General features: G+C 46.4%; 1 protein-coding gene across 7 annotated transcripts in view; it reads left to right on the plus strand.

The window, feature by feature from the left end:
• Nucleotides 1-19934, plus strand: part of ZDHHC14 (zinc finger DHHC-type palmitoyltransferase 14) — a 275451-nt gene that overhangs the window by 138693 nt on the left and 116824 nt on the right. For all 7 annotated transcript variants that reach the window (XR_010413820.1, XM_064598281.1, XM_054505615.2 and 4 more), the window contains exon 2: nucleotides 16678-16838. Coding sequence is in view for 6 of the 7 variants with exons in the window: in XM_064598281.1 (XP_064454351.1) it covers nucleotides 16678-16838 (161 nt within the window). In the remaining variant the exon portion in view is untranslated. The remainder of the gene's footprint in view (nucleotides 1-16677; nucleotides 16839-19934) is intronic.

Below are 19934 nucleotides of genomic sequence, written 5' to 3' on the forward strand. Positions count from 1 at the left end.
CCCTGACCCCCTCCCAGACTTACGGCGCCTCTTATCTACTCTTAAGGAGAAGCTGACTTCTCAGCTCACTTGTAGAACAGCAGTGCTCGATACTCCTTGGTCCCGCTCACCCATTTTCCTAGGTCCAACCCAGATGTCCTATCCAATAACTCTTCTCTTCGAAAAAGCATTTTTGCAAAGCTTGCTGTTACGGTCAGACAACATTAAAATCCTGTCCTCTTGCTCAGGGCAACACTGGGCACACATTCCACTGAGGGAAGAAGGGGAGGCAAAACCCAAACTGTTGGAGACTTCTGCTTGAAAAAGTCTTCCTCAAGAACTGTCCAGAATGAGCATTATAGCCACAAGATTTTGTCAGGGAGCCCATAGGCATAGCTAGAGCATTGAGGGCCAGTGCGGTGGACCTCTGCATCTTGACATTGTAGAGTCTTACAAGTGCTTAAGACATGAAGTGGCTTTTCTTGGCAGTCATGTGACTGCCCTCTCAGGTAGTTGTCCTGGAAATGTAAAAGTTCATCCTCCGAACCTGGCAGTTCTTTGGACTTCATTAATCCTACTAATGGTTTAAACCAACTGGATGATGCCTGGCCCAAGCCCCAGATGAATGAGGACTCGGTCCTGTGGGAGATGCCTTCTGATCTTTCCCCCTGTCCGTTGTATCGTTCTCCAGCTTCTCAGCTGGTTCTCCAGCTTTGCCATCTGCTCGGCAAAATTCAAGGAATGTGTGGCAGTGATTTAATTTATTGTGCTTTTCATGACAGTAACATCTTCCAAAAATTCCATCCGGATAGCCAGGCATGACTTCCTTTGCCTAAACCCCTGTTGTTGGGCTCTCATTAAATACGCTTTTCCCAGATGTCGTCCCACCATATCCTGTAAGGTTATTTCCATGATTTTCCCTAGAACTACTGAACAGCATTTGCCTTTTGACCTCCTCTTTTAAGAAATTAAGAGTCATGTTTGCCACTGGGCAGTCCTCAGGAATGCATTCTATTTAAAAATGAACTGAGAAGATCTTATCTCAGAAGTGTGTGGCTTAAAAGAAAGAGACAGTATGAAAGTTTAGCCACAGAAGAATATACCTGGAAAAGCGCAAGTAGTTGAGTGGGGTGGTCGAGGCATTAATTGGTCGGCATGGTATTTTTCTATTTTTTTTTTCCAATGAGTTCAAAGAGTTTCATAAAAAGGATATCACTATATGCAGTAGTATCCAGTAAGATTACCCAGGCTTCTGGGTGTTACCTGGCACCTTCCACCTGTTCTCACCTGAGGTTCATCGTCTGGCCTGCTTGACAGGAGTCTAAATCAGAGAGGTAGATTCAGTCCCTCTCTGGCTTCTCGGAAGCGGGGACTTTGGACTTTCTGCACCCACCCTGTTCTCAGGGGAAGCAAGTTACTCCTTGGGCATAGACCGGGAATTTTAGGGAGCGTCTCTTTTTCCGTAAATGAGAGTTTCGCTTTAGCACTGCGCCCCTCAGGACCCCTCAGTACTGATGCAGGACTAACTCATGCTGTTTGTGTGGCACATTCAGAAATAGCTGGAGTGTCTTCACCCTTCAGTGTCAAAGCTGTTTCACAGGGACTCTGAAGTTACAAGCACTCTTCTAGGTAGAAACTATGGAGCTGGCTACTTATCAAATGGAACTGAGAAGCAGAGCGCAAGAGCAGTGTTCTTGACCTTGGAGCACTCAGGTGTTCTCCCTCGCTAGTCTTCCCTGAAGCTCAGGGGCTGCCCTGAGCAGTTAAAGATCTGTGTGTCCCTGGAGCTGCAGAAACTGAAATGTGGCCTGCACCCCTTCCCTGTGTCCCACGTGTTAGGGGCTCTGTGCCCCCTGGCAGTGGTCATCTTCACCCCACGGGTCAGGGCTCCAGCCCGTGCTCACAGCACAGGATCCTGGGCTTAGCCGTCTGTTTGGCAGGTCTGTGAATTGTTTCCTGTCCATTTGCTGGTGATCCATCATTGAGAGGCGCCATCTCCCATGACTCCTGGGCCTCTCTTCTCCCCAAACTGGGCAAGGCACCTGCAGGCAGAATCAAGTTTCAGGTTTTCTCGGCATTCTTAATTACATATAATGAGGGTAATTGAGATCATTATAAGAAGGTAAAAAGAAGGGCGCCTGGGTGGCTCAGTTGGTTAAGCGACTGCCTTCGGCTCAGGTCATGATCCTGGAGTCCCGGGATCGAGTCCCGCATCAGGCTACCTGCTCAGCAGGGAGTCTGCTTCTCCCTCTCCCGCTCCCCCCTCTTATGCTCTTTCTCTCTCTCTCTCAAATAAATAAATAAAATCTTTAAAAAAAAAAAGAAGGTAAAAAGAAGTACAACTATTACTGTATTTTACTAAGAAAATATAGAGGGTGCAGATCAGAACTGGTAGTTGCTGGGTGGAGCGGGGATGGGTGAAATAGGTGAAGGGGATTACGAGGTACCATTTTCCAGTTATAAAATAAATAAGACATGGCGATGTAATATACAGCATAGTGAATATAGTCAATAATATTGCAACAACTTTGGTGACAGATGGTAACTAGACTTATTGTAGTGATCATTTTGTAATCTATATAAATATCGAATCACTCTATTTTACACCTGAAACCAATACAATATTGTATGTCCATTATTCTTCGATTTAAAAAAAAACTGCAGACCTCATTGTGGTATAATTGAGAGAATGTGCCATGTGCACATGGGCTTTGAAGACAGCCACATCTGATATGAATTCTCATTCTGAAATTTACGGGCTGGATGTCTTCAGTCTAATCAGTGAACCTCTTATGACTTAGTTTTCTCATCTGTAAAATGGTCTCAATAATGCCAAGGTCATAGACTTTTTGTAGAGAGTTCATGAAATACGGTATGTGAGACTGCTTGAAATGTAGGTTCTTGACCAAAAACTGAAAATTTCCGTCCTCTCCCTGCAATCCCCCTGTCTAGCTGCCGGTTCCTTTAAAAACTGGGTGACCACATCTGTGTGCCTTCCCCTCTGTATCTGTCTGATCTGACCTCGCCTTCTAATGGGCTGGATAATTACATGGTAGGAGTCCTCCCCACCATCAGGGAAGAAAAATGCCTTCACCATTTTTTTTAGTGCAAAAACACTTTATACAGTAGAATAATCAGAACCATGGGCAGTGTTTAGGGGGGGCAAAAGGAATCATCCGCTAATGAACACTAAGTGCTGCCCCTTTAGACAGGGAAAATTAATCAGCAGCCCCCAACAGCAACCCAGTATCCACAAATTCTCGGTGAATTGCATTCTGTTCATTTTTAATTTCATTTTGTTTTTATTTCTACCAAATACATGCTTCTGAAACTGTCCTTACCCGATGGCCTCCCACTTGGTGTCAAAAGGTTCATGGGCTTGTTAAATTGCTCACCTTGTTTTGTTCTTATTTCTCTCCTTTTGAGAAATAGAATTTTTTTTTCTTAAATATGTGTGTAGACTTTTTCTTCTCCCCTCAAAAGCACTGTATTTCCATTTTGTGTAAGTGTCATGTACTCTTTTTCAAATAGCGGTGTCTCTGCTATTGAAAACAACGTTGTTCTGTAAGTTCATGAGTGAAGTAGATCTGCCATCCAAGCTCACATGCGTCTCTGTCCCAACAATTGGCTGTTTCTCAACTGTATTTATCCTCCATTATCTTACTTCTAAGACGTTTATGATGATGGGTATGTTAAAAACCAAATCTTCAACTCCTCCTCAATCTTAGAGAAATATTATAAAGGAAATTTACTCGGTAATTCTTCGTCTGCAAAAGGAAGCAGGTGGCCCTCCTTCTCCCCCAGGAATAGGAGAAAATTACCCAGGACATCTGGGTGAGGAGAGCTTTAGCAGGGTAGGAGAGAGCTGTCAGCAGAAGTAGGGGATGAAGATTGAGATGAGGATCTGCTCATCTTCATGCACGGTTTCTTTAACTTTGAACTTCATGATGATCTTTGCTACACCTCGCCTTGCACCTCACCACCCACAGTGTGGACCTCGAGCACTCGGGTCTGCTCTGATGATTCTGTTAAAATCAATTAGCAAGTATTTGCGGAGTGCCTGCCCCGTGGCAGGAAGCATCTGGGGTGCTGAGGATAGAGGAGTGACTCAATAGCCTGCAAAGACCCCTTCCTGCTGGACTTGCAGGGGAGTCCAGTCCAGGTAGGTGTGAGAAGGCCCCACCTTCTTGCTTGGCAATCGACCACGGAAGGCCTGGACGCAGTGAATACAGCAAAGGGTTTTGTGGCTCTGTGTTCTTGCAGATGCCACTTCTCTGTGCTGGTCTAACTCTTGCTTGGCTGTCAGTGCCCACTCCAGAAAGCCTTCGCTGATTCCATCCAGGCCCTGGCCAACTGGTCTCCTTCAGCATTCCCTCCATATCCTCTGTACCCCTGTCACCAAACTTGCTGTTGTGTTTGTAGTTACCTGGTTTGGGGGTCTGTCTCTTCTACTGTCTCTTCTCCTGCCCCTGGAGAGCAAGGATCTTGTCTTGATTTTCTCATGTCCCTAGCATTTGGCCTTGTGTATGCTGGCATGTAGTATGTGCTCAGTAAAAGTGTGAGGAGCGATTGGATGAAGGAAGGAATGATGCTCAGTGTCACAGGACACCCACAGTATCCACAGTACTTGCTCTCCATCTGTAGAAGCTTCCTAAAACTCATGCAAAGGCCAAATGGCTCTGACGTAGTCTTCATAACACCCAAGGCCACTTTCCCATAGCAGTAGCTTCTGGACACTGGAAGGAAAGGACTTCGCCCAGTGTGGTGGGGCAGGGTGGCAGGGGGCGAGCACACTGCGGCACAGCCCTCAGTGATGTGTAAAGCTATGTTTGCTGCTCTAACAAACCCGGGAGAGCAGACTGAGGCCCTGGGGGTGGGGTGGCTGCGGACAACAGCTGGCAGGAGGGAGGAGAGAACAGACCACATAAACGACAATTACATGCTGAGTGGTACCAGCAGCACCACCCCGCGGGCATCATGGGGCCACCTCCCAGCAGAGAGCCTGATGCCCCCCAGTGTCTTGGGACAGAAGAGAAGGCCCATTGATGTTCACTGTGCAATCTAAAGCAAGGCAGAGAATTTTCATCCCAGAAAAGCTTTTCCTGAATGTATAATGATTAAACTAATTTGTGTTTAGTTAAAAATGTCTCTGCATTGAATAGTCCATTCAGCCATGATGCTCCTAACAGAGCTGTCTGCCATTCGGGTTCAACTCCATGAACATGGCCAGTGTTTGCGAAGTTTAATTCTTGTAGCTTTCCATCCCTTCTCATTCCAGAAGGCCTCTTTCCCCATCCTGCCATCCTTGGACCCAACCCCAATCCAAGGATAGGAAGAGGGACCCTACCGTGAGTCTGGGACCCGAGATCTCCAGAGGGCTTGCTGGGCCATGATGGTGCCCATGTCCTGGCACACGTGGACCTGCACCTCCAGCCTCATTCTCAGCTATCTCTTGGGTTTGGTTTTGTTTTTCACTGTGACATAGGAATACCAGGGTGTAGTTGTCTTTGCTGTTAATATATAAATGTCCAGTTTAAGATGGAAAACGACGAGGGTGCCTAGAGGAGAACTTTCTCCTGTCACATGCCTGTGAGAAACTGCACAGACCAGAGATGTGAGATAACTTGGCTTTTGTATCTTTAAAGAGATGATGCTCCATACCTCGTATATGCCAACCTCATTAGGAGGCACCTGCAGAAATCAGGGGCTTTAGCCCTTTGAGGTTTTGATTTAACCTGGAATATGCATTATTGTCAAGCATCTTCTTTATAGATAGTTGATTTTTTTTGACAGCAGAGACAGATTTTCATATTTGACAATCCCTCCCCCCCTTTTTTCAGTTCAATGAGAATTTATGCATTTATTTTTAATCATATATTTCCACTACAAAAATAAGCCATGTTTAATTAAGAAAATTTAGAAACTACCAAAAAGCACTAATGCACAAAATCACCCTCCTATCTTTCAGCATGGATAATGAGCTAATGTTTTAGGGCACATTCTTTCAGCTGTGAATATAAATGTGCATCTGAAACAAAAATGGGATCATCTTGCATCTACTTTGTACCCTGTGTTTTTTAAATATCTATTCAGTTCATTCAGCAGATATTTACTGAAGGCCTACTATGTGCTGGACTCCATTCTAGGCACTGGGGGTTACGTCTGTGAAGCAAGCAGGCAAAATTCCTCGTGCCTTTGAGTTTTTCTCTAGCGGGAGAGTCTGACAGTGAAGAAGTGAGTATGTACAGTACTTGGGCCAAACAGGGTTCAGTGATAGGAGGGAAATGAAGTCCAGAAAGGGCCAGGAGCTGTTGGGTGTTGGCGGTAGGAGGGTTGGGAGTTTACCCAGTGTGGTCAGAGAAGGCTCTGCTGAGAAAGTGATATTTGAGCAAAGATTTGCTGGAGGCAGAGGAGCTTTGTGGCTCCCTGCAGAATGCCTTCTAGATGGAGGGCACCGCATAGGCAAGCAGGACTGGCGGCTTCCAAGAACCGCAATGGGATGCGTGGAGGGAGCAGAGTGCAGAGGAGGGGAGTGGAAGGGGAGGTCAAAGATAACGAGCCCGGTGGCTCTGTTGCCAGAGGGGCGACAGGATCTGACAGCTTTCACAGCTGTGGCTCTTGCTGACGGGACAGAGTGTGGGGGGCGGGAGTGCAAGCCGGGGGGAGTCTGGAAGCTGTTGCTTGGGAGGGAGGGCATCAGGACCAGACTGCCCCACTCACCTCAGACCCCTCTGAGTAGAAAAGCAATTCACAAAAGTGTGAAGATGTGTTAGGAAGCCCTCACCAATTTATTTCATTCACATTTAAAAAAACATATATGCACAATAGTGATATATGATTTTCAAACTGCTGTCTAAATTAGTCTAAAATAGCTTTCTCTGTAAGTGGAAAATACAGGTTCTAAGTGATTAGAAAATGTTGTCTTTTTTTTTTTTTAAGATTTTATTTATTTATTTGATAGAGAGAGAGAGCACACAGAGGGAGAGGGAGAAGAAGACTCCCCGCTGAACAGGGAGCCCGACGCGGGGCTGGATCCCAGGATCCTGGGATCATGACCTGAGCTGAAGGCAGACGCTTAACTGACTGAGCCACCCAGGCGCCCCAGAGACTATTGTCTCATTTGGCACATTTTTGCTTAATGAGTCATCTGAACATGTTGGTACCTTAGGTTGGATGAAATACAGAATTAGGAATAGAGCAGAAGTTCTATTGAGAGTCTCCTGGAGAGAATTGCCCAGATGGAGTGGACACCCTGTCGCATGTGACACACTCGCATCCTGTGTAGGGCCAGGGCGGGGGCTGTCTCTCCTCCGGCCCCTCTGTCCAGGCCCCTGCGTCCCACCCCCACTCTCAGCACGTCCCAGGGCAGGGAGCTTCCTGCAGGGACCTCTCTGCTCCTGCCATTTCTTCTGGTCCAGGGTGCACGGAAAGCACGGTGATGGCATTACCATGGTCCGGTAGTTCAGCGGCCATCCTCCACCCGAAAATGACAGGTCATCTGAGTTAGGACTCTAACGGAAAAGCTGGGCCGTATGGTCGCCATGCCTCAGTAATCACTTAGGTCATGAAAGAGCCAGTCTTTAGGGCAGAGGAATCCTGGCTTTCTTCGCTGCGGTTCACATGCTAGCTTGAAGCTTTTGGCTTCCTGGAATTTTAAATCAAATTCAAAATCACTCAGCAGAAACTTCGAAATGCCACCGTTCTCCTGACAAGCTCTTGCACTTTCTCAACAGTGGATGGGTATGTTGGGCTGTTTACACTGTGCATTGAAACCTGTACTTTTAACTGCAGATTCCCAGGTTCTGTGTCTATAATTGGATGTCTCGGGTGGTCTGGGAGGCCCCGAGTTTAGAATAATGACACTGATTTTGTCACAGAGGAGCTGTAGAGACTTCAGGCAAGACGGTGCTATTTGGGGACATCCCTGCAGAGACCACACCCGGCTGGGAGGCTTGCAGGGGGAAGCCAGCTGGATTCCTTAGCGACTGTCCTCTCCTTGGTCCCTGAGCTTCACCTGCCTCCTAACCCCCAGCAAGTCTGAAAGCTACCGTTCTCAGATAAGAAAGCAGACGGGTATAAAAATGAGCCTGTGGAGTCTCCGATGACACCAAGAGCCACCTTTGCAATTTACAAATATGTATGTGGAGTTCTCCCCTCATCAGCCTTTCTCTCTGGCTTTGAGCTTTTCCTTCCAGTTTCTCTTGTTATGGGTACCCCCTTTGCCCCTGGATTCATTTATTTAAATTCCCTCCTTCCAGGGGCTCCTGGGTGGCTCAGTTGGTTAAGCATCTGCCTTTGGCTCAGGTCATGATCCCAGGGTCCTGGGATCAAGCCCCGCATCCGGCTCCCTGCTCAGTGGGGGGCCTGCTTCTCCCTCTCCTTTTTCCTCTCCCCCTGCTTATGCACTAGCTTTCTCTCTCTCTCTCTCTCTCTCTCTCTCTCGCTGTCAAATAAATGAATAAAATCTTTTTTTTTAATTCCCTCCTTCCAGATCATATTGGAAGATTCATCGTTATGTGCAATCAGCAAGAAGGGGGCTTTTCAGACACTGGAGGTCTCTTACAGGGAAATGACAGTCTTAAGAGTTTTATGAAATCATCGTTTTTCCCCATTCTAGAGTTGTGAGCGGAAGTTATTTCTGAATCCACTTTTTTCTCTATTTGTCTCTAGGAAATGTGCTTATCCTTGTCCTGTAGTGGTACTTTTATTACTAAGTATGTGATTAAGGAACAAATCATACAATTAATGGTGTTTATGTCCCTGCCTATAAATGAAAAATACATTTATTTTACAGTGACTCATATGAAAAGGAGAAACATCATTTTTATTACAACCCTTACAACCTCCATCCCTCACAAAGCTACTCTGTTATTATTTCAGACATGTGAGTCATTGGCTCAGATTATTTCATTTTATGATCATTTGCCCTAACTATCTATTACCAAAATGCATTGCAATCAAGATTCGGCAATGTAAAATAATAGGTTCACTTTGTGATTTCTGAGACATAGAAACATCTTTTGGTGGAATATAGCATCCCAGAGGCAAGGCTGCCTCCCCCCTCCCATATGAACTTTCTCGCATGCCTCGTTTCTCTGTAAAGAATAGTGAATCTGGTGTTTATGCATCCACACGTATAGGACAGAACACAAATATCAAGCATAGTTTATGTTGGGTCAGAGGTCATGAGCTACAATTAACAGGATTGTTTTTCTGTATGTGCATCCATCTGCAGGCAAAAAATTAAAAGATGACTCAAATTGTTTTGATATGGGAAAAGATTCTCTACTTTTTGTTCCAAAGGCCACCTGGTTTTAATGTCTCTGCCACATCTTGTTAATGTTTTATTTTGTTTTGTTTTTCTTTTTAAGTAAAGCTAATCTTCCCCCCAAAGAATGTCCTGTGGAGAGGCAGAGAGACCTAGCTACCCAGTAATGAAATCCAGATTTCCTCTTTGAAATGTTTCAGAAATTAATGTGGCCCAAGGAGTTTTGTCCAAGGAATCAGTTGTATGTCACATTCTAACCTGTGAGCCAGTCTCTAAATATGAATGCAGAATTAATGACAGAATTGATTCTGGGATGTCAGTATCTGTTTGATGGTAAATAATGTTGTCAGAATTAGTGACAAAACACCCTGATTGCATAGGCTCGGGTAACATAGCACCAGACAACAGCTCTGCCCTTCCTCAATAAACACCAAAACACAACTCATTATTTTCAATAAAGATTTGAGAAGATTGCTGGTAGAAGTGAAAACATTCCTTGTAGGGGTGCCTGGGTGGCTCGGTTGAGCATCTGACTGACTTTTGATTTCAGCTCAGGTCATGATCTCAGGGTCATGGGATCAAGCCCTGCATCGGGCTCCACGCTGAGCATGGAGTTTGCTTGGTATTCTCTCTCCCTCTTCCTCTGCCCCTCCTTCTCTCTCTCCCTCTTTTAAAGATTTTATTCATTTATTTGAGAGAGAGAGAGAGACAGAGATAGCAACAGAGAGCACGACCGGGGAGGAGAAGGAGAAGCAGGCTCCCTGCTGAGCAGTGAGGCTCGATCTCAGGATCCTGGAATCATGACCTGAGCCAAAGGCAGACGCTTAACCGACTGAGCCTCCCAGGCACCCCTCTCTCAGAAAGAAAAGAAGGAAGGGAGGGAGGGAGGGAGGGAGGGAGGGAGAACATCCCTTCTAACCTTTTGGCAATGCTACATTTTCTGATTTTTACCTGGAAGGACCTCTCTTTACCTCTGACATACAACGAGGTGACAGTCTGTGGTGGGTATTCAGTCACCACAAGCCAGAGCCTACCGGCCCCCACTGACGTGCACCGTGGGGAGGGGGGCCCTGGGACGGCTTTTCATCAGGTTAGCATTTCTTTGGTCTGGTGCTAAATTAGCTCATTTCTTTCATGCTATGAAAACGCATGCTTTTGGATTCTTAGTTTTTTTCCCCTCCTGTCACTTTCCCATTGAGCTTTATGAAGACTGAGATGCTTGTAGCCTGTTTTCCACAGGCCCTGGGTTGTATGTAGGTCACAATTCTTCGGATAGAGAGAGGACTGCATTTGGTGTTTATGTCTTTGGCAGCTGCACCATCATCTTGTATCAAATCCAGGCCCTCGGGGGAAGGAGTCTTCCTCCTCACAGATGGCACTCGGAATTGGAGATCCCAGCTACAGTTGCTCAGAAATGTGAAGGAGCCATTTTCAAGTTGTCTGAGCCCAGGCTAAGAATTTTCTTTGCTGCTTGCAGCGCTTGGGCTACGAAGCTGTGCTGGTCGCTGTGGGTTGGCTGGGATTTCCCGTTAGTCTTGCCTCCCTCCCGAGGGAGGTCTAGCGATCCCTGTTTTGGACAGGGTCTGCTGATTGCCTTGTCTTTACCGGAAGGACTGCAGATGTTCTCCGCTCTCTCCGCTTTCTCTCCGCAGTTGGAAGGTGCACTGATCTCATCGTGTGCTTAGGGGTGTGAATTCTGCTGCTTCTTATAAAGAGTGTTGTCCAAGATTTCAGAGAGAAACTAGACATTGTTCTTTGTCGCACAGAGGCTGGTCAAGAGCACCTAGTATTGTCCAAAGTTGTACCAACATAAGGAACTTTATCTGCTAGGACTTCAGGGCGTGGAGGGGTTGCAGGTTCTAGTTAATACTCACAGGATGTGTGAGCATTGCACACTGGACTCAGCGAACTGGGGAGAATCTCCTCCTTCTCTTGGCCAGGGAAGCGTCCTGGACAATGTAGATCCTCAGCACCTGCTTGGAGGAAGTTACTTGCAACTCCCTTAAGCTCGTACTTAGCAGCTTAGAAGACAGAGAAAGGAGTTCTAGACACAGGACACACTGTTGAGGTGGACAGTGTGGCTGATCTGATTTTCCTCCTCTTTTCCATGTTATTATAAAATTCGGTTGAATGAGGCCCATTCATTTAGTCACTCAGCAAGTGTTTTCTAAACACCTGCCCTGCGTGAGGCATTGTGCTGGGTGTTGCGAAGGACACAACGGTGAGCGGGGCCAAGTGTCGCCCTCCAGGCCTCCAGTCCAGTTGGGTGCATGGGGTGTGTCCCAACAGCCACAAGTACCACGGAGAGGAGCAAGCAAAACAGTACGGAGGTTCAGAGGAAGAAGCCATCACTTCTGTGGGGGGGGGGGGGGGGGTGAGCCAAGATAAACTTTTCACAGAGTCATTATAGGATCTTGAACGTTGGGTCTGAGGGAATTCCAGACACCAGGGCTGGGTGAGCAAGTGCCTGTTGGGGAAGGCCGAGAGGTCATGGATGCCTGAGAAGGAACATGAACTTAACTTAGCAGGAAAAGGGGAGTCATTGCAGGCTTTGGGGCCGAGGCGCATGCCCTAGAGCTGGGAGCTTGTTTGGGAAAATTGAAGTGAGGCCTGGCCTGCAGAGATCTGGCCCCCAGGAGGGAGAAGCCCAGGGATACAGTGCTTGGGAGTTACTCCGTGAGGTGCCTGCAAGAATGGAATGGGGCAAAGTGAGGTGGGAGGATGGGCCTCGGGCAGGAGGAAGGCTGTTTCCTCTCTATTTAGGAAGAGGGAGGGACAATGCGGTGCCCATAGGGCAGTGCACTGAGGTTCCCCTAGGGGCTTCTGAGGAACTCACAGACTCAGGGACAGAGAGCCAGGTTTAAAATCTGGTGGGCCTGGGGCGCCTGGGTAGCTCAGTTGTTAAGGGTCTGCCTTCGGCTCAGGTCATGGCCCCAGGGTCCTGGGATCGAGCCCCGCATCTGGCTCCCTGCTCAGTGGGAAGCCTGCTTCTCCCTCTCCCACTCCCCCTGCTTGTGTTCCCTCTCTATGTCTGTCTCTCTATCCAAAAAAAAAAAAAAAAATCTGGTGGGCCTGAAAGTGCAAAGCCACCTTACAACAGCATTTCCCCGTCCCGCTTCCTGCCCCTTATCCCCTTGTCCTCTCTTCTCCAGCCGCCTGTGGCTAGAAACTGCACCAGACCAGCTGGGGAGGCCTAACTCAAAACCAAGTTAGAAGTTTCCACCATTACCTGGGGTTGTTACACTTCTAATTACTTAAACAAGACTGTTGGCTGCTTAAAGTGACCAAAGGACTTCCTGTCACCTTCTCCTCATGACTGGAAAAGTCAGGGGACCTGCCTGAGTTTTTTACCCAGGAGCAGGGGCAAGACCAGAAAAATTTGTATTTCGGATTCTCGAGGGGTTCGTCTATGTTGGACAAGAAGCCCTGGCAGGTCATAGGCATTCACTTGTCAGCTGGACTCTTCCTGGTCTTCCTCTCCTGGACAGGGTCTGAACTAATCCACACTCAGCACAAATAACCTAAACCACAACATATTGTCTGTGGGATGAGAATGTGCCAGGGGAAAGAACACTCAAGTTAAAGACATTGCTCTCTGATTTTCGATGTCACATGTTAGCAAACTAGGGCAGTGGGCATCCTTGGTGATGGGGAGGTGAGGAGAGGCAGGTGGAGGTGAGGGGAGGCCTCTGGAGCTGTCAGCCTGGAGAAGCAGGTGGCCCTTAAAGATAACAGCCCCACATGCCGTGCGCTTGGGACAACGAGAAACCGTTTAGGACGTGGCTTACTCATTAGCAAGATGCATCCTGTGGGACTTGGAGCAGGCAGACTTTGAGGTCAACCATGTGACATTTCAGACCTAAAAGGGAAAGACGAATATGCCATAACCTGAGATCTACTAACCCACCTTCGCAGGGGGTTTCCAGCAACACTGAAGTTGCCTTCATCCAGGGAGAAGCCAAATGAAGCTAAATAATTCACAGCTCACGACACCCATAGTGGATCCCATCCTACTGCCTGGTCTGTCCCGTCATATTGTCCAGCTCTGCCCTGGGTGCTGCTGCATAATGACTCTTCCAACTGTTTCCTATCCAAACTCCTGAATAATGAGAAAGAGGAGAAAGCTTGGCCTGAAATTTAAATTCTGGGAGATCATCTTCTACATAATCATTTCCCTAATCATTTTATAAAATACATATACACAGACACATACACACATATATGGTCCACCTAGAGTAGATTCTTGTAGACTAAAAAAAATATTTTAGGGTTACTGATTCAAAGGACATGCACCCTGTGTATAGCAGCATTATCAACAATAGCCAAATTATGGAAAGAGCCCAAATGTCCATCGACAGATGAATGGATAAAGAAGATGTGGTATATATATATACACATACACATACATACAATGGACTGTTACTCAGGCATCAAAAAGAATGAAATCTTGCCATTTGCAATGATGTGGATGGAGCTAGAGGGTATCACGCTAAATGAAGTAAGTCAGAGAAAGACACATACTATATGATTTCACTCATATGTGGGTTTCAAGAAACAAAACAGATGAACATAGGGGAAAGGGGAAGGGGGAAAAAAGAGAGAGGGAAGCAAACCATAAGAGACTCTTAGTGATAGGGAACAAACTGCAGGTTGATGGAGGGAGGTGGGTGGGGGATGGGCTAGATGGGGGATAGGCATTAAGGAGGGCACTTGTGATGAGCACAGGGTGTTGTATGTAAGTGATGAATCACTGAATTCTACATCTGAAACCAGCTTTACCATATATGTTAACTAACTAGAATTTAAATAAAAACTTGAAAAGAAAAAAAATATTTTAAGGCTAATATAAATAGAGATCTGTTAGTACCACGGTCAATTTTATGCCTTTGATACGGACTGTGTTTATTCCTGATTGTGGTACCCTATCACATTTTCAAGACTTAATATGGTGGAGGTTGTTTTTTATATGACAATAAGTGTAGCAAAGATAATGTCATATTTTATGACACAAATACTTCTTAATGACCCTCTAGAGGTTGAGTTCCTTGCTCTTAACTCCAGGTTGATATCACAGTCAGAGATTTAATCAACAGACTTGCAGCAATTGATTTTTATTACCAGCTCTTCATAGAAAGAAGCTCCACATCACAGTCCAAATGTGCCAAACTTAACATAATAGACACGCCTGAGAGGCACCTATCCCCAGAGCCCACTGCATCACACCACACCATGAGCTGGGATTCAACCCCATACGGACATTTGGATTCCGAGTTTGATTCAGTAGTAAATGTGATTTTGATTGTCACTTTATATCAAGTCCCTGGGTGGGGCCATCCTTTAAAATCTTCTAATTGTCTAAATCTTGTTCCCTTTACAAATCCAGGATTAGACATTAAATGCCATTTGCCAGATGTGGTGTCCCCAGTCTCTTAAATGTTTGTTTATTCAACTTGAAGCTTTTCACACTTTTTAGGAAAACTGGAAGCCCATTAAAGGGTATTAATTATGTTAGTATTTGCCAGAAAACACTCGAGGAAAGCAATGGTTTGTTTGTTTTTTTTTTAATGCAGAGCAAAATCAGTTGGATTAAAAAAGTCCTTTCCATAGCTTAACTGAATACTTTCACAAAGCAGATGTCTTTAGGTTAGACAGTCTTATATTCCCTTTTTCCACAGCAAGTTCTTTATGTCTACTGGCTCTCTTCGCCAAATTTGCTTTCCTACAAGAAACTCTGAGAATGTTCATAAAGGCTCTAAGCGTCTGGGAGTTTGGGCAGGGTCATAATGATGCAGGAATGACAATGAACAGTTTTTCATGATTTCCCGAGTCCCATGAAGGGAAGTCACAACTGACAACCCAGCGAGTAAAGTGTGACATGATATCAGTGATGGTTGTTTTGTTCTGTTTTTGCAGGTGTGGGAGCGATGAAAGAGATGTTAGGTCATATATTTTTGTCTCTCTAAATCAGCTGATGCTCCTGGAGACCACAGGCCTAGTCATGTTGGGGGTCACTCCTCCACCTTCTTAACGTTGTTGGAAATTCTCTGGGTTCCTTCAGTACAGAGAATTCAGGAGAGGCCTTTGGTCTTCAGGTCACTGTAACCATCCCACAGAGACCTGTCCAATTCACCAGGCCTCTAGAAGACCAGATGGTCTCACAGGCCTGGTGCTGGTCTCAGCAAAGGGGATCATGCCCTGTGGTCCTCGAGACCTGGACTCTTGCCAAGATCCCCTTGCTTGATAGTGACCTCACCACCTCCCCTGCAAACCCTGCACAGGAATGGGGTGCTGGTCCCTAACATGCTCAGGATGGAGCCCCCTGCTCACCTCCTTGTCTTGAGCAGATCTTTCCTCTCCAGCTCCCTCTCTTTCTTTCGTCTTGAGTATCTGCACGAGTATCACCCGATGGGGTGGACCATCTAGGAGGTGGTTTCCATTTCAGCTATGACAATTCTGTGATTTCACATTGTGTTCCTTGATGCCCACTTTGTGTCTGACCGTGGCGACAACAAACTGACCGTGGTCATTGCAGATCCCAGCCCCACTCAGCTCCAGGCATCGAGCGAGTTCTCCCTCTGCTTCTCGCCACCTGCATGGAATCGAGGGTCCGTGACTGTGGGCCAGGGTGCGGTGCTTGAAGCTGCCCCAGAGCCCGACCGGTATAGACGTTAGTCCCCCTGACTCATCCCGGTCCTCGCTGCATGCCGGCTCCCAGGACTGAAGGACAGGGAGGAGGTTTCATAGAACTGAGTTGGGCCACGTTCTTCAGCTGGTAGCGCACATGCCTTCTGGAAAGCAGAAGTGTATTATACCCCAGCTGCCTAAATTCCTTTAAGCCTCTTCAGACAGGCTTGCAAGTTCATTTCCATAGCTCATTAACCTCTTTTGGATAGACTAGCTCCAAAAGATTGAAAAATGGTTTCTTGCCTTTGAAGGGTGAATTTGCGGTTCTCAGCTTTTTTATGCCATGAAGGTATTCGATTCAGGAAGGAGAGGCTGGGTCTGGCTAAGATGGCTCGAAGCTGGTGTCTTCTTTTATTATGCAGTTCCAGGGAAGGGCGGGAAGATCACACAGATTGACGAGCTGCATTGACTGCAGAGGGTCCAAGCTCTGCACATCCTATGTTGATTGCAGAGCACGGTGATTGTCATTTGCCTGCCACTGTCTTTCCCGAGGAGCACCGTGGGAGCAGAGGGCCTGGGTTACTGAGGCTGGGAAGGGAGGGTTCAGTTGTCCTCAAGAGAGAACTGCAGTCCTCCCCAAATGTAAATGCTTAACATAGATGAATTTTTAATGGAAATCAATTTTGCTCCTCCAACAAGGCTTTTGGCTTCTTGGAAAATATAGACCGTTCACTGTTGATTACTGACATTATATTTCCTTTTCTCCCCCTCTCCCCGCACCCCCCCTCATTCCAACCTGTTGGCAGCTGTCCGTACCTAGCAGTGAAAATCACCCCCGCCATCCCCGTGGTTGGTGGCATCCTCTTCTTCTTTGTGATGGGGACCCTGCTGCGCACCAGCTTCAGTGACCCGGGAGTCCTTCCGAGAGCCACGCCCGATGAAGCCGCCGACCTGGAGAGACAAATAGGTAACCCCGAAGGGCTGCCCTTCCCCTCGGGTCCCTTCCCACGGGGGCTTGGCCGCCGTGTGGGAGGCGGGCCAAGGTGCCCATGCCGGAGGGGCAGGCAGGGCGCTGGACAGTGATGCGTAACCCGGGAGGCGTCCGGGAAGTCCTCGTTCCCTCGGCGGCAGGACGGCCTGAGTAGGAGGTGGGATGTGAAGTGGTTGGAGATAAGGCCAACGGCCAGCGGTGCCATCAAACAGAGGTGCCGCCATCACCACGCTCTGGGTCCTGATGTTTCTTTGAAACCCAAGCCCATCTGAGAAGTAGTCTCTGTCCTGAAAGACCCATCGCTGTAGGCGGCTGCTCTCTGTTCCCTTTATAATCATCATACTTACTGCTGGTTTCCATGCCAGAAACCTGGGCAGGTTACATCTTCCCCTGCTGTCTCGTTTATCCAGCCTAGGACCCAGAAACTTCCTTTATTAAGGCAACAAAGATATATATTCGTGATATATATGGAGATGAATAGCTTTCGTTTTTCTTAGATATTGGAACCCTGTACTGAAATGTAAAAAGTTTACAGCGACCCATTTTAAACATATTAGAACAAATCCTAATCCCTCACAGGGCAAACTTGCAAAGTTCTATTTTTAGTTAAAAAGAGCTTTTTCTTGCTCTTGAAAGTTTGCACTTGTGAACATGTAGCCTTGCAGTGACACGATGATGATCTGACAAGCGTGGCAGAGGACTTGTGGTGACTCTGTGTGAACGTAAAGCTTAGCTGTTCCGCCTACTCCGTGGGCTTCTCTTCCCAGCCTCACTCAGCCAAAAGGCCCCCACTTTCTGGTGTCACGAGATAGGAGTGTGGGTCTTGAAAGGAAGCATGTGCTGTGGGCTGCCATCCCCAGGTACCAAAGCATGGCTGTGTCCTCTGGGCATCTGCCTCCATCCTTCGTCCCGGCCATGCAGGAGGGGAGCAGTAAAGGAGTCCATGATGGGAGTGTATGGTGGTGGTCTGCTGGCCGCAGCCTTCTTGTGTCCTGAGGCAGGCAGGCAGAGGAAGGAAGAATCAGCAGTGGAGAGACAGTCTGTCTCATATCTAGTGCATCTTGGGATTTTAAGACATTAATTATATGTTAATTCATAATTTAAAGCCTTACATTTATAACATGTGAATCATTTGTAAAGGCCATCCAGGGCTATCACTGAATTGATCATACCCAAGCAAGTTTGGGAAGAAGATTTTATTATTACATCCATTTTGCAAATAAGGAAACAGAGCCCCAAAGAGGTTAAGTGGGAGAAAGTGGCAGAGCCAGAGCCCTGAACCCGGGTCTCCTGGGTCTCAGCCTTTATTCTTTCCAGGGTGTCATGTCATGGGGAAGAGACAGGCCCAGTTTCCTTCAGAAACAGAACTGGGCCTGTGGAAACTTCATAGCCTCTACCCACATCACCTTAGCACACAGCTTGAAAATCTTCTACTCAAGTGGTACATAGAGAACCCAGCTCTTTACACTGGCTTTGAAGCATTTTCCTGCTGTGATCCTATTTTCTATCCCACCTCTTGATTAGTGCAAGGAGCATCTGCAAAATCAGCAAGATTAGGAACCGGGGATGATAAAGAGTGCCATTGGAATTCTCTATTATAAATGCAAATTCTAAGAGGTACAGAGTTTCTGTTCATCCTTGTTAATATTGAGGAAGTTGAGTGATCCACTAAAGTGGTTTTTTTTTTTTTTTTGGCTTTGAGTTGATAACCTAAGAGTGGTTTTTTCAACATGAGTATTTTTAAAACTGGCTCTGCCCCATGCCCCCAGAGACTCAGAATCTGTGAAAGTACTAGATGGGGTAAAGGATGAAACCAAATCTTGTTTCAAATGAGGGAGAGTAGAGGGTCTTTAGAGATGGGATAGCATGGCAGACGTGAGTTGCTGTACACATCCCTTCCCCAAGAGGCAACAAGAAAACTGGACAAAGTAGTCACAATCATTTCATGGCTCTAGAATTCAACTGTACTGCGGGGCAGTTATTCATGAAAATCTAGTGGACTTTGGGTAAGAATAGTGGGTGTCTATGACAGTCTCACTTGGGGCTGCTCCAATGTCCACCTGAATTCCAGAGGTGAGGCAGTTCTACCTGGACAGAGCCGACTCTGAAAACCAGCAGCTTATCTGTCTGAGGGGCTAATTTGCTTTGGAGTGAAGTATGGGAAAAAATCAGTAACTGAAACTTTCACCTTAAGAAACTAGAAAAAGGGCAAACTAAACTCAAAGCAAGCCATAGTAAGACCATATTAACAAGAGTGGAGGGATGCCTGGGTGGCTCAAGTCAGTTAAGTATTGGCCTTCAGCTCAGATCATGATCCCCAGGGTCCTGGGATTGAGCCCCTTGTCAGTCCTCAGTTGGGCTCCTTGCTGAGCGGGGAGCCTGCTTCTCCCTCTACCTGCTGCCCCCGCCCCCCCCATTTGTGGGCTCTCTGTCTCTCTCTGACAAATAAATAAATAAAATCTTTAAAAGAAAAAAAAAAGATGAGTAGAAATCAATGAAATAGAATACAGAAAACAACAGAGAAAATCAGTGAGACCCAAAGTTAGTTCTTTTAGAAGATTAACAAAATTGACAAATCTTTAACTATATTATTTGCCACCCCTTCCAAAAAAAGACACAGAGAATATACAAATTACCAAAATCAGGAATGAAAGCAGAGGCATCACCATTGACCCTAAGGTATTAAAAGGATTTTAACTTTATGCCACAAATTAGACAACTTAGATGAATGGACAAATTCTTAGCAGGCCACAGTTACCAAAGAATGACTCAAAAAGAAATAGGAAAGCTGAAGAAACCCATAACAAATAAAGAAGTCGGCTGTCCATATGTAGAAAGATGAATTTGAATCCTTACCTCACACCATACACACAATTTAATTCTAAATGGATTATAGACCTCAATTTAAGAGCTAAAACTCTAAAACTTCTAAAGAGAGCATAGAGAAAATTTTCATGACCTTGGGTTAGGCAAAGAGTTCTCACATAGGAGTGCCTGGGTGGCTCAGTCAGGTAAGGGGCCGACTCTTGATTTCAGCTCAAACCATGATCTCAGGGTCCTGGAATTGAGCCC

Source organism: Mirounga angustirostris, unplaced genomic scaffold (genome assembly GCF_029215605.1).
Source record: "Mirounga angustirostris isolate CCGP_5_RB_7025 unplaced genomic scaffold, mMirAng1.0.hap1 SCAF_8, whole genome shotgun sequence".
Lineage (NCBI taxonomy): Eukaryota > Metazoa > Chordata > Mammalia > Carnivora > Phocidae > Mirounga > Mirounga angustirostris.